The sequence below is a fragment of the Ambystoma mexicanum genome, chromosome 1p (assembly GCF_040938575.1).
Source record: "Ambystoma mexicanum isolate Mex_15411 chromosome 1p, UKY_AmexF1_1, whole genome shotgun sequence".
NCBI classification, from domain to species: domain Eukaryota; kingdom Metazoa; phylum Chordata; class Amphibia; order Caudata; family Ambystomatidae; genus Ambystoma; species Ambystoma mexicanum.
In genome coordinates, this window is record NC_090921.1 from 636506944 (window position 1) to 636520110 (window position 13167).

General features: G+C 45.8%; 1 protein-coding gene across 4 annotated transcripts in view; it reads right to left on the reverse strand.

Moving 5' to 3' along the window:
- The window catches only part of ELAVL1 (ELAV like RNA binding protein 1), a 288733-nt gene that overhangs the window by 184685 nt on the left and 90881 nt on the right, over window positions 1-13167 (reverse strand). For 2 of the 4 annotated variants that reach the window (XM_069649666.1, XM_069649665.1), the window contains one exon: window positions 7873-7917. The exons of the other annotated variants lie outside the window; for them this stretch is intronic. In XM_069649666.1, coding sequence (XP_069505767.1) covers window positions 7873-7917 — 45 coding nt within the window. The remainder of the gene's footprint in view (window positions 1-7872; window positions 7918-13167) is intronic. 4 annotated transcript variants of the gene reach the window in all.

Here is a 13167-nt window from a genome sequence, read left to right on the forward strand (position 1 = left end):
GCAGAAGATATTTAATGATTTATTTTGGGGTCCGAAGAGACCCCTGTTTCCCCATGAAGATCTTAAGGCTTCTGGACAAGGATGGTGGTTTCAGTTAACCAATACTGAAGAATTGCCACGCAGCGTACGCATTAGGAGGTCTTCATGGATTGCTAAGTAAGCGTTCCGATTCCAATCCAGATTGGGTCTCTATTGAGAATGTGGTGTCTCTTACTCCAAGGGACTGCTCGTTGACGACGGAAAAACATCTGATGGATAGATAAGTGCCACCAACGGTTCTTCATTCCTAAGGGCCCACTTAGCATCACCCATGCTTCAACCCAGAACCCAATTCCTGCCACCTCGCTATAGTGCCCAAACCTCCCCTCTGGCACCCAGCCCGGTCTGAGCACCATACCCCTCCTACCTGCTCCCGCCCGAAGTCCACCTCCATCCCCTTCTTGACCAATTGACCAACCCCTTTCCCTCAATGCACAGTCACCACCCCCTCCTTCAACAATCCCCACTTCGACTGCTCCAGCACTTCCAAACAAACACCACCAAATCTGTTGCATCCTCAACGCCAGGTCATTCTCTAAAAACAAATTTAACATATTTGACCATCTCAGACGAAAAACTAGACATCCTTTTCATCCTGGTTTGCTGACGATTACAAACCCATTGCACACGAGGCCTTCCCACCCAGCTACAACCTGATTGTAACAGATCAAGAGGAGATGGGAGACTTGCAATCCTACACAAACACCAATTTCTCCACTTATAAAGGACACCTCAGCTAGTCTCAGATTATGAATCCTTCTTGTAACAACTCTCACCCTTCACCTCACACCTCTTCCTAGTCATTTACAGACCCCCTGGCTACAAAGAATTCACATATGCTCTGACAACTACATTGAACCTACATACAGCACTTCCGATCCTAGATGACTTCAACATCTGGTTTGACTCCCCTTCAAACCCTATGACCCCATCATAACGACAACACATCTCTATGCCCACCGACACTGAGGCCACACCCTTTATACGGTCTTTAGAGTCACAAACATATCCACACCGCCCCTATGCCCTCCAACATGGAAATATCACTCAGCAATCTACTACGTAACACTGCCAAATGTGGCCTGTGTCCAAGGCCATGCCTAGTCATCACCAACCTTCACACCTCTCACCCCACTCTGGAACAAAGTAATTATTGCTCTGGATCTACCCAACTCCCTCCCAGCACTCTTCCCTCCAGGAAGGTCACCCCCCCCAACCTCAAACTCCTAGACCACAAGCTCTCCAACGCCCTCGCACCTCTGACCCCAACAAAACACCCCTCTCAGAGATAAGGCCCCACACCCAGGTGGGTACACCGCCAACCTCAAATCATTAAAAACCCTCAAGCACTGTCTGGAATGGACTTGGAGAACCAACCCAATACCCCAAAACAAAACCGTCCTAGCAAGACTAACAAGGTCCTACATATTGGAAATTATAAAAAACAAGAGGGCATTCTATGAGAACAGAAACTTGAACTCTCGTAATGCACGTAACTGCATAGAATCATTTCAGAATTAAACTCCCAACTCCTATGCAATGCTTTATCAGAAAGCACTTCCACAACATAGTTGAGGCACTGACATCTCTAAATTAGAAATATTGCTCCCGCCCAAACTCCCTCTCGATGAAAACCTTTGCCTCTCTCCAATCTCAGTAGTTCCTCTCGCTCCTAGCTAGCACAAAGATGCCAGTCAGGTTCCCCTGAAGATCCTTGCCCGCCCACCACCCTCAAAAACCCATAGCCTCAACCTCTGCATGTAGTATCGCGTGCTCAATCCTTAACCACTCTGATATCGGGAACATTACCGGAAGCCTCAAGAAAGTATATAACAAAAATTAAGAACCTACACTCTACCTACTCCTTGCCCAGAACTACCAGACCATTTTCAACAACCACTTCATGGCCGAATTCATGGACCGCACAGCATACACGCAACTCTGCCATTTCACCAACCACCTCCTTGACCCTGCCCAATCTGGCTTCAGACCGCTCTCCTTATAAACTTTTCCCCCGCCAGAGGGTGCCGTGCGTCAACGTTGACCTTGTGTCCTTAGAGGGCATCCGTCCTCCCAGAGCGTGACGTTGTACGCTGGTATGAAAAGGCACAGACTACGCCTGTTGCCTTAGTTCCGATTTTCTGCGCACAGCTTGAAACTTTTTGCTTCAGTGGGTTTAAAACAACTGCATAGTATGAGTTACTAAGAATGTCGACTGATGCCTACATGCTTATTGAAGGATCATATTTGTTTGGATGCAAGGCAGATGAAAGCCTTGAGAAATTGCAAACCTCCAAGGCTACAGCAAACAGTCTGGCAATCGGAGAGCTTCAGCAAGATTGGACAGCTCCATCTTCCAACCAGGGATCGAAAAAACATTTTCGCTACCATTCCTCTGTCTGAATAACAAGGACAGTTTTCACAGCGGGGACAAGAGGGAACCGCAGGGCAGTCGAAGGCGTAACTGAAGAGGAGCTGCCACAGCAGCGGCTTCCTTGCCTTCCACTCCAACCGGTGCCCCAAAACCGCTTTAAAGACTTAAAGCATCAGACTACAGCATCTGACGAATGGCGAAGTAATACGACAGATGCTTGGGCTCTCCAAACTATCGCCAATGGTTACTGCCTTCCTTTTCTGAAGAAACCTCCAAACTGTCCCCTGCGAAGCCAGTCTAAGAAAGTACCAGATCCGCTCCTTCTATAGGAAGTTCAGACACTGTTGGAGAATGGTGCAATCGGACAGGTACCTGTACCGGAAAGGAATCAAGGCTTGTACTCTGTATTTTCCGATTTCGAGGGGTGCAAAGCACCTTGGACTTGAGATGCTTCAACAAGTTAATCACAAAGGACAAGTTCAGGATGGTCACACTATCGCTCCGGGATTGGATGGCGTCACTGGATCTGCAGGATGCTTATTTTCATGTGCCAATTCATCTCAAGAACAGGAAATACCCGACAGTTGCTGTTGGCAGGTCTCATCAGTTTCGAGTACTGCCATTCGGCCCCGAGGGTCTTCACAAAGTTGGTGGTAGTGAATCTACACTGGGGGTTCTCAGCTACCCAATCTGGATGATTGGCTGATCCGAGCTTGTTCACATGAACAAGTTCTGCAACATCTGGACAGCACCTGTCTCTCCACAGACCGGGCTTCTCCTTCAATTCCACGAAGTCTCAAATGACATCTTCACAGAAACTGCAATTCATTGGAGCGATCCTGGACTCTTCGGGGAAGCCTTCACCACCCAAAGTAAAGGTTATCCACATTTCACAGATGGTAAGCACATTTCTAAGTGCCCCAAGTCTTCCTTCGATTTGAGATTTGTTTGGCCTCATGGCATCCTGCATTTTTCTGGTGCCATAGGCTTGCCTGATAAGGAGGTCTCTTCAGTGGGCTCTCAGGACTCCGTGGTCACAGTTCTCTGACAGAATGACAGATCTGGTACAGGGTCGCACAGGATCTCCTGTGGTGGGCCATCAAGAAGAATGTTTTGAAGGGGGCACTCTTTTGGCAACCATGGCCAGAGATTACAGTGGTTACAGTCTCCTCCTTCACAGGTTGAGGTTGTCACAAAAACAGATTGACCATCGGCAGAAGTTCAAACTACATATCAACCTTTCGGAGCGGATTGCCATCAGACTTGCGCTGATGGCTTTTCTGCCCTCAGTATGGGGAGAACATTTCCTGATAACGGCGGAGAACAGTGGCCATGCATTACCTCAACAAGAGTGTAGGTGTAGGGTCGCTGCAGTTGTGCAGAAAGGCAATGCAGCTTTGGTTTTGGGCACCGCAGGAAGGAATCGATCTATCAGCAATTCATCTGGCCGGCGAGGAATATGCAGTGGCGGACGGTCTGAACAGACAGAGCACAGTCTCCCATGAGTGGGAACTAGCTCAGGAAATCCTTCAAGAGATCTTCGCCCTTTGGGGAACCCGCCAAGTGGATCTGTTTGTGTCCAGTGTCAACAGAAAATGAAACCAGTTCTGCTCAAGGGAATTTCCTCAGAGGAGCTCTTGGGGACGCGTTTGGAGTTGACTGGGAATGTCTGCTTCTGTACACGTTTCCGCCAATCCCCATCATTACTCGTGTTCTCAGGAGGCTGAGGAAGTTTCAGAAATCCGTGATTCAGATTGCCCCAGATTGGGCCAGGAGGACATGGTACCCAGAACTTCTGGAAATGTCCATCTGTCCTCCAATTCTTCTTCCACAAAGGGGAGTGGGGGGGGGGGGTGGGTCGCCTCTCGCAAGAGGGAGGTCACATTCTTCAGCCAGAGATCAGCAACTAAATCTCCATTTCATTTTTAACTCTGTGTATTGGGTGCGGCTTCTCATAACCTGTATACAATGCCAGACAGTGTAGGTAAGCAAAAGTAAATGTCACGACTAATAGCAAAGCAGATATTACAATGAATTTCACCTCAACAGTTACAAGGATACAACCCCAAAAACTTAAGAGGGATAAACTCATCCTACAAAGAGGCAAATCAGGCTTGCGCAACCTTTGCATCATAGGGGAGATTAATGCTTGGCTGATGCATCACTTCTGATTCATGTGGGCAGTCTAGAGTCGAAATTCTTGTGGTTGGGGGGGGGGGGCTATAGGGGGGAATCCCAAGTCAATTGTGGTTGTGCTTCCGTGCTGTAATCCAAGAGTAAAACATTACAGCTCCGCCTTCTTGGTGGTTTAGCGTCTGATGAATGGAACATTGCTAGGATGAATGTGTTCCAGGCTAGTAAACAGCCAGTCCACCACCGCCCTCACCCGAAGCTGTGCCAGGCTGTTGTCTCAGCCAAACACCTTAGTTTGTAGAGATTTTGCCACACTTTGTATTGAGGGCCCTGCTTAATTTTCCATGACATGGCTATGCGCCTTTTTTGCTAGGAAAGGTGCAAGGTCAATGAACTTGGTCACATGTCTATATTTGCTAGGTATGGGGTATGCGCCCAGTAAACACTCGAGTGGACTCAAATTATATCCAACAAATCGCTGCCCTTGTGCTGTGCCAGCCTGTTCAATCTGGGACCAAAAGCTATTCACCAGAGTGCACTTCCTGAACATGTGCATTAGATCAGGCCCTTCCCTGCGTCACCATGGACAGGTTGGTGCTACCTTTGCATTAAATTTAGCCACTCTGCTAGGAGTCCTGTACGTGCGGTGAAGCACATGGAGTTGCATCAACCGCAATCTAGACAGGTCCCCAGCCATCCTCCAGTGCATACATGAGATTCAGGAGCACCAGTTCAGCAGGTTTCCCTTTCCATTTGCTCTGGTCACTCATGTATCTTAAGAATTAACCTGGGAAGACCACCCTGCATCAGGTCTCCCCAAGTGGATAGGCCTAGTTCCTCCCATCTCCTGACAGCTCTCAGTATCTCCCTGCTTACAGAAACATCAGCAGCAATGGGGACGTTTGATGAGGAAGGGTGGTGTAGATGCAATAATTTCAGCGTCCTTGTCCAAACCTGCCTGCCCAGCGCAACAAGCTGTGTCATTGAGCCAAGACAACACGGGACCCAAAGTGCCTCCCTTAAGCCATGCAGGGTGCACCAGTGTGAAGTAACCTAGAATCAGATGTGATATTGTCAGACAACCACGCCGCTAGGCAAATAAGTTGAGCTGCTAGGTAATAAAGCTCTAGTTGTGGGAGCTGTACTCCACCGCCCCCATCTCAGTAAGGCAGGCACAGAGCAGGAATTGCTATCCTGCGTCGTCCCTGTTCCCATATGAAGTCTCAAGTGTGGTGCCAAGGGCATGAAAAAACGCTGCCTCAATTTAGTAGTGCACATTTGTGAAAGCATGTAGCAGCCTTGAAAGAGCAATCATGTTCATCATTACGAACCGGCCCATGAGGGATAATGGCAGTGTAGCCCAGAACGTCATATATCTTAACTCCATCTACCGCCCTGAGCGTGTTATTGTGCATGTCAATGGGTTTGTGTGCCATCTGAATGCCCAGGTAGCTGAAGGAGTGTCTCCCACTGCAACCCCAAATCTGGCAGATCTGCAATATCCTGACCCCTAAAACCCTTCCAAGAGAAAGACACGATTCTGCTTGCACAACTTCACAAATTTGTCCAGTGCCTCAAGAATGATGGCTAGGTTATGCGTTGGCTCACACAACTAGAGTAGGACGTGGTATGCACATAAAGATATAAGATGCCTAGATCCTCCGATCTCTATACCAGCTTCCAGCAACTAAATCTCTATACCGCTGCAACAAAATCTGCAGCTGGTGTAGAGATGAGGGAATTGACTCATTTTCTTGTGACACTATCTTTTCTTCTACTAACCCATCAGGGGCTACTGGTTAATACGGCCAAGCGCTCTCCAGAACAAGGTTCCTATTTTAAGGTTCAAATTGTCATTGTGTTTGACCAATATTTTCTCGCCGGTACCATTCTTTTTTCCGATCTGGGATCTCAACCTTGTTTTAAGCTGTCTGATGGGCTCCCCATTCGAAACATTCCATTCTTGTCTAAAATAGTTTCATAATTTCATTTAACACAGACAATTGTGGTGCCCGCTTTCTACCCTGCTCATCCATCTAAGGAAGAGTTTACATAAACTTGACCCTAGAAGAGACCCAAGTTTCTATATTATTCAGGATCTCTAAGATCAGACGGGTCAACCACATTTATGTTGGTAATGCAGGCCACATAATAGGACAAGTGGTTACAAAACAAACACTGTCTCAGTGGATCATACTATGTATTTCCTAATGTTACAACGAATGGGAAAGAGGGCTCACTCAACTAGAGGTGTAGCTGCTTCTTCAGCCCCTCAGAGAGGTGTACCACTACAAGACATCTGCAATGCTGCCACTTTATCTTCCATGCAAACATTTGCAAAGCACTGTTTAGATTGCCTTTCAGGCCGGGCATCCACATTTGGAAAAGCTGTGCTACACAGCATGAATCAAAAATTAAGCTCTTTCCCACCTCCTACAGAACGCTGCTATTGGAGAATATCAAAGATGAATACTTGGGAGGACACAATCCATTCAAAGAACAAATTACTTGTCCCTGGTAATGTTCTTTCGATTGGATGATCATCCCACGTATTACTCATCGCCCCTCCCATCCATCCATCCTCTCTGCCAAGAAGGATTTTTCGCGATTTACACTTCCCGCTTTAACGCTCAAGTAACTCATCTTCAAGACTGCTGTGCTGGAGAGGGAAATCATGAACTGAGGCAACGGGCACTGTGCACGCATTTTATACCAGCGTACAACGTCACACTCAGGGAGGACAGAGGCCCTCGAAGGACAAGGCAACGTCGAGGCACGGCACCCGCTGCTGGGAGAGAAAAAAAGTTTGGTCTGCACAGCAGAAAATCTAAGTATATCAAATATGATGAATACGTTGGCGAACACAATCCATTTGAAACCCAGGATATAGACCCTAAAGGCCAAGGGGATCCGAAATGGGCATGGCCATGGGTATTAAACCAAAATAGACATTGGTCTGGTTTCATGCATAGACTTGCCACAAATCCAGATTTAACTCCATGATGGCCTTTTGAAATCAGCTGCAACATCCTTAGAACCTGGCTGAAGTCCAACTAATTCCTTGGTAATACTTCCTTAACCTATATGCCCCACTCTTGCACCTACAGAGTTTATTTCAGTCCTTATTGAGCATGAACTCAAAATAAGAGGACAAGAACAAGCAGGGCCGATGAGCATTGTATCCAAATCGGTTCCCTTCCACAACAAAACTTAAGAAAGGAGACAACACAGGAAGACAGATACTGAACAACTTAACACATCCGGATTCATTTTATATAAATGAATCACGTTACTTTTATATTATTTCGCATCAGCTCCAACCTTACCGAGCTTGGCTCTGTCTTGACTGGAGGGGTCACTCTCATGGTTGACTATAATGGGGTAGATAGAGAGAGAACTGAAAGATTGAATTTCCAATAAATAGAATTGTTTGCAGCACTTCCTCTCTTCCCTCCGCCCCCTCCCCAACTCAATAGTGAGCTCTTTGAATTTCTTTTTCCCTGTTCCCAGTCTGGAGACATTTCTCGAATATTCGGTCAACTCCCTATTACAATTACTCAGTAGCTTCAACTATATATAAAAAAATGTTTTTTAAAAAACACAATTCTAAAAATATAGCTGCAAACAAGTTTACATTTTTTTTTAAAATAGCAATACATAATTTGAAACGGGGTGGGAAAGTGACGATCTACAAACAAGTGTCAAAGTGGTGTGAAAACACTATGCAGAGGTTATTAACATAAGCCTGAGACAATGCACACTATTTGGACAGCACAAAATAAAAATCGCTAATTACACGTGGTATGGAGTAGGAAGAGGGATTTAAAACAAGGAGCATCAACGATCATTTGCATGTCATACAGTACAAAGAACTCCAACCACCTGACTCATTAGCATAACACTGCCTGCCTCATTTATGTTTTTATGCCGAACATTCCAATTACTGCTTAATGAAGACTGGTGTTCTGGACAGAACTCATTTTAGAACACACTTTTGGAGTAGCACACTGGTTTCCTGAATCATTCAATGCATGTGTTGTTGAAATTGTCTCCGAGAGGTGTGGGGGTAATCACTAATGATTTAATCACTCGTTTTCCTGGGCTAGCCTCTCCTGAGACAGCAGCTGCAACTTGATCCTGTGGGCAGCTATTTGAGAGAGGGTCACATGTGGGAAGGCGACCTTCAGGGAGATGACATTAGGTGAACCAGAATATTCCCTTTACCATTTTAGAGACATTCCCTCGATCACTCATGCCCCAATGGCATGCTGCCACGATTCCCTTCTGCAGCCCGACAATCTTTTTGCCCATGTTCCTCAACATAAAAGAGCAAAGAACGGAAGAACTGTGACTGGGACGAGGCAAGGAACAATGAGGATTACTTCTAACGTGAACCAAAGTCAACCGTCTAGTGGTTGGAAGACTATTTGGCCTTACATGGTTTTAAACCACGCCGGTAAAAGCCGCACAAGTTAGTCTGCTTACTGAGCTGGGGTGAAGTCTGCAGAGGACCGACAAGGACGAAAGCGGGACAGGCGTTTCGTAGTTTCCGGCACAGATCAAAGGGACCAAGGGAAGCAGATGATCCTGCTGAGCACTGGGAGCGTAGTCTGGAGACGCTCCAAGGGCAGAGCACAATCACAGATGCCGGGAAGAGATTGCTACAAGGGGAGCCGAAGGCGCTGTTAACGCCATAGAGCTAACTGAAGCACTCCATGGACTAGACAAGCGGTAGAGCGACACAGGAGACACGACGCAAAAGGACCCCCAAGCCACTACAGAGAACTGATGAGCTCGCTGAGAGGGGAACTGGCAGCATGACCCTTTGGTTTACCGCGTACCGAGGGAGACACAGTGTGAGAACTGGGAAAGCCTGAGCAGGTGAATAGAGCCCCATGGACATTTGATTGCAATCTAAGAAGTGCATGGAAAAAGGGGTTGGGAACCATCGCAACGTTATAATACACGTCGGAAAAAACAGTGTGGTAGATAAAAGAAAGAAAATGAAAGTAAAAAGACCTAGCAAAGGAGAACACCGGGCAGAGTAAAGTGTGTAGAAAGTGAACTGTAGAAAGTGAACCTGAATGAGAGTACCAGGTGTTTTGTGAATAAAAGAATCCAAAAGGAAGACCCATGCCCCAATGATTCTGAACTGACGAATGAGTAAAGAAAACCAGCATGAGAGTACACCAGGTGTCTTGCGAGTCTGGAACTCTGCACCCAAATTGTATAAAGGAATATAAAAGAACCTGGCAGATGAGTATTCGAGGTGTTGTGTGAGTCGGTGAATCCCAAGGAAGATCCATGCCCTTAGGATTTCTGCATTTCATTGAATGTGAAAAGGACTTGAGGAAGGGAGCCATTTCCCCAGGAATAAGTTGCGACATCAAGGTGAGTGAGGGGAGTTCTCTTCTTGAGCTACAAAGAACTTGGTTATTCTGTTGAACTTTTGTTTGGTGAAGAGAAACCTGGAGAAGGGAGGGAATTCCCTGGAACTGGGCACTACTCATTTGGAACTTTGTATTTACACCTTTTTTAAAAAAAAAAAAACATTTTCGCACTTAAGTTGGAGACATTAACCATAACACCTTAGAGTTACTTTAAAAAGTGAGTATGAGCGATAGGATTTCAGACAGGACATTTTGCTTTTGGACATCTTGACACGACCGGCCCTTCGTTTTTGTTTTAGGTAAGATATAACTCCTAGAATAGTGACAGTGAGGCATTTTCCAACCCAGTTTTCATTTAATAAAAGGTTTATGGCCAACACCATGAATCCTATGTCCGCGTCTCAATCCTGGTTCATCAGAGGGGGGGGGGGGGGGGGGGGGGGAGGGGGGGGGGAGGAGGGGGTGAGTGGAGAGGTTGCAGCCGTTTTTGCAAGCCTTTCGGTACAAAGTTATGTTTTGCCAAAATTAGGAAATTACTCTGAATAATGCCTCACCTACCTTGGTATTTGCTGGTGGGGAATGTCCTAGGGCTTAATTGTTGTAGATTAGCACTGCTGCTTCTCCCCACTACCTCCTCCACATTTGGATTGGAATACGAGCTGACTGGGGTTTGAGGCGGATGAAGAGAATATTTCTGGCCAAGACATGTGATGGATGTATTTTTTTTTTTTCTTGGTGAGCAGAAGGACAATTTTGAAATCTTATTAATTCTAGACGCCAATGATGGCTTCTTTGCGGCCTCTTCATTATCAGCATGAACTCTCCAGAGAATGTAAATCATGCGCTTTTATATTGGTAATTTATTTTCATACCAAGGGACAGAGGCTATTCTAAAATCAAGAGGCCAAATCTTCTGCATCCTTAGAAGCACTCATCACTTGAGTGGCTACAGTACAGCCCTCTCACCACTTCAGTCATATCCTGCTTATCTGCCAGTAAGAACAGCACCATTTGCTCAGATTCTCCTGACCTGATCAATATAAAATCATACCTTCCAAGTAGAGCTTAGAAAATAGCTGGAGACACTGTTGAAGAGAACAGAATTCCTTACCCACAGACAATTATTTGACTATTTTGGGTGGTTGTGGTGGGGTTGGGAGGGGGGCGTATGTATGACATGGCCAACGACTGAGATTGAGTAAATCAACTGCAATCAGGAGGCTGCCCTTTCCTCAAGAATAGGAGATCAGGATCCCTGCTATTTCTAGTCTTAAATTTGCATTCAGACCAGATGTTGAAGCAAAATGTCTATCATATTCAAAAGGTCTACAATTATTATTATTTTTTTAAACTGGTACCAGTTGAATAAGTGGTTGCTGGGCAAAAACAACAAAAGTGGAGTACTTCAAAGGCTGAGGTTGGAATGTTTACTTTCTATGATTCAATCTGCAACAAGTCACCTTCAATTGGCACTGACTAGTGGTAAATGGGTTGACCAAATCTGTGGTATCGCCATACCAGAGGAAGAGTGGTTGCTGTGCTCAAAATTGCCTCTAGGGAAAAGGCAGGACTAGGCACAGTACTGGGAGGTCTCTCTCAATCGTGTCTTTGCTTCTTTGGTCTTGCAGGAGGCATCAGTGGCTCACTGGGTGCTGCACAAGTTTAATTATTCAGAATCCGCCTGGCAGGATTCTCCCTTTTTCAGACTTCCCTGCAGGGATGAAATATGTGGGAAGTCTGAAAGGGGCGGTCACTGTGGACTTCACAGAATTTGCAGAGAGCAGGGTAGGCATGGGATCAGCCGAAGACTGCTGCCGACCTCCTCAAAACATAGGAGAGCAGTTTGCGCGATGATGTGGGGACCAATTCAAGACGTACACAACAGAATTGTGCAGACTGCAAGAGTCCTGCTCCACAAGGGCATAGATAAGAACCCTACTATGATGCATACACTACACATCACACGGCAAGCCTTCGGAATGGTTTCCATTGAGGATTATATTGTTCCAGTGTCCTTTAACATGGTTCATGGATTTGGTTGGGCTCATGGCTGGTCATTGTGCTTTAATGCCAGGAATGCAATTTGGTCCGTTTTGCTTTGGCCTCTGCAGAGGTGCTCCAGAAGCCAGGCCCTCATATACATTGTCGGTTTGATATATGGCATAACCTAATGACTCTTCGCTCAGTCTCCAGGAAGACGCTCCAGTTTAGGTTTGAGGTGGCCTCTTGGCTCCCTTTTCATTACCGGTTTTATCCAAATAAACCTTTTTAAAACACTCCTTAAGGCGTGTTGGTTTTCCATCTGAAATATTGGTAGCCAGACTCCGCAACTACAAAGGCTAGATCGAATGGTCCTGAACAAGGTCTTGCAACAGCAAGGAAGTCGTCAGTAATAAGCTCTACACTGATGCAATTGCAGAAAAGGTGGCGGTGTTACTGCCTGTGAAAGTAGGAGGTCATTGAAATGCCACTGAAAAGATTGCCCTTTTGGAATATTCACAGGATGAATCCAATTTGCTCCAAGCCTTATGCCTTCCCCTGTCATTCAGTTTTTCTTGTATTATTCCAAGGGACTCAACGTGACCGTCAAAATACAAATTACTTAGCATGATCATCTGTTTGCAAACAAGGGAGGCACGAAAGGCAACCGTTGACTGAAGATATTTGGAAACAATGCAGTGATGGCGCTAAAACAAACTACTGCCACAAAAAAAAAAAAAAAAAAAAAAAAAGCCTGTGACTGCTTCAAAGATCGGTGTGAAACCAATTTTAATACTGAATTGTAGTGTCCCCATACTAGACAGTGCAGAGGAGCACAAATCCTATAAAAGACAGAAGCATCATGCTAGACTTCCATCACTACAAAAATTCACCAATAAAGGAACATTAACTACATTCTCCAGACACCCTGGCACAGTTAGTATTTTCTTCTTGCATTCTATCCTGTGAACAGTGGTAGACAACGCGTGTCTTAATTACGTCATCCTACCATGGACTTCTCCAGACAAGTTAATTTTTCACCCTCATGTGCTGTGTAATGACTTGCATTCCGTTTTGATTACTGAAATGGATCCATTTTTTTACATGCTCATTGCTATGTGGTCTTCTAATGCAGCATGGAAATACGTTGCGCACTTCTATGGCTTGGTTACTGGGAGACTGATAAAGTCCTTTACCACTTGTTAAAGGTATTTTTGTACCGCGCTCGTCACCAACAGAATTGGTCCCCAG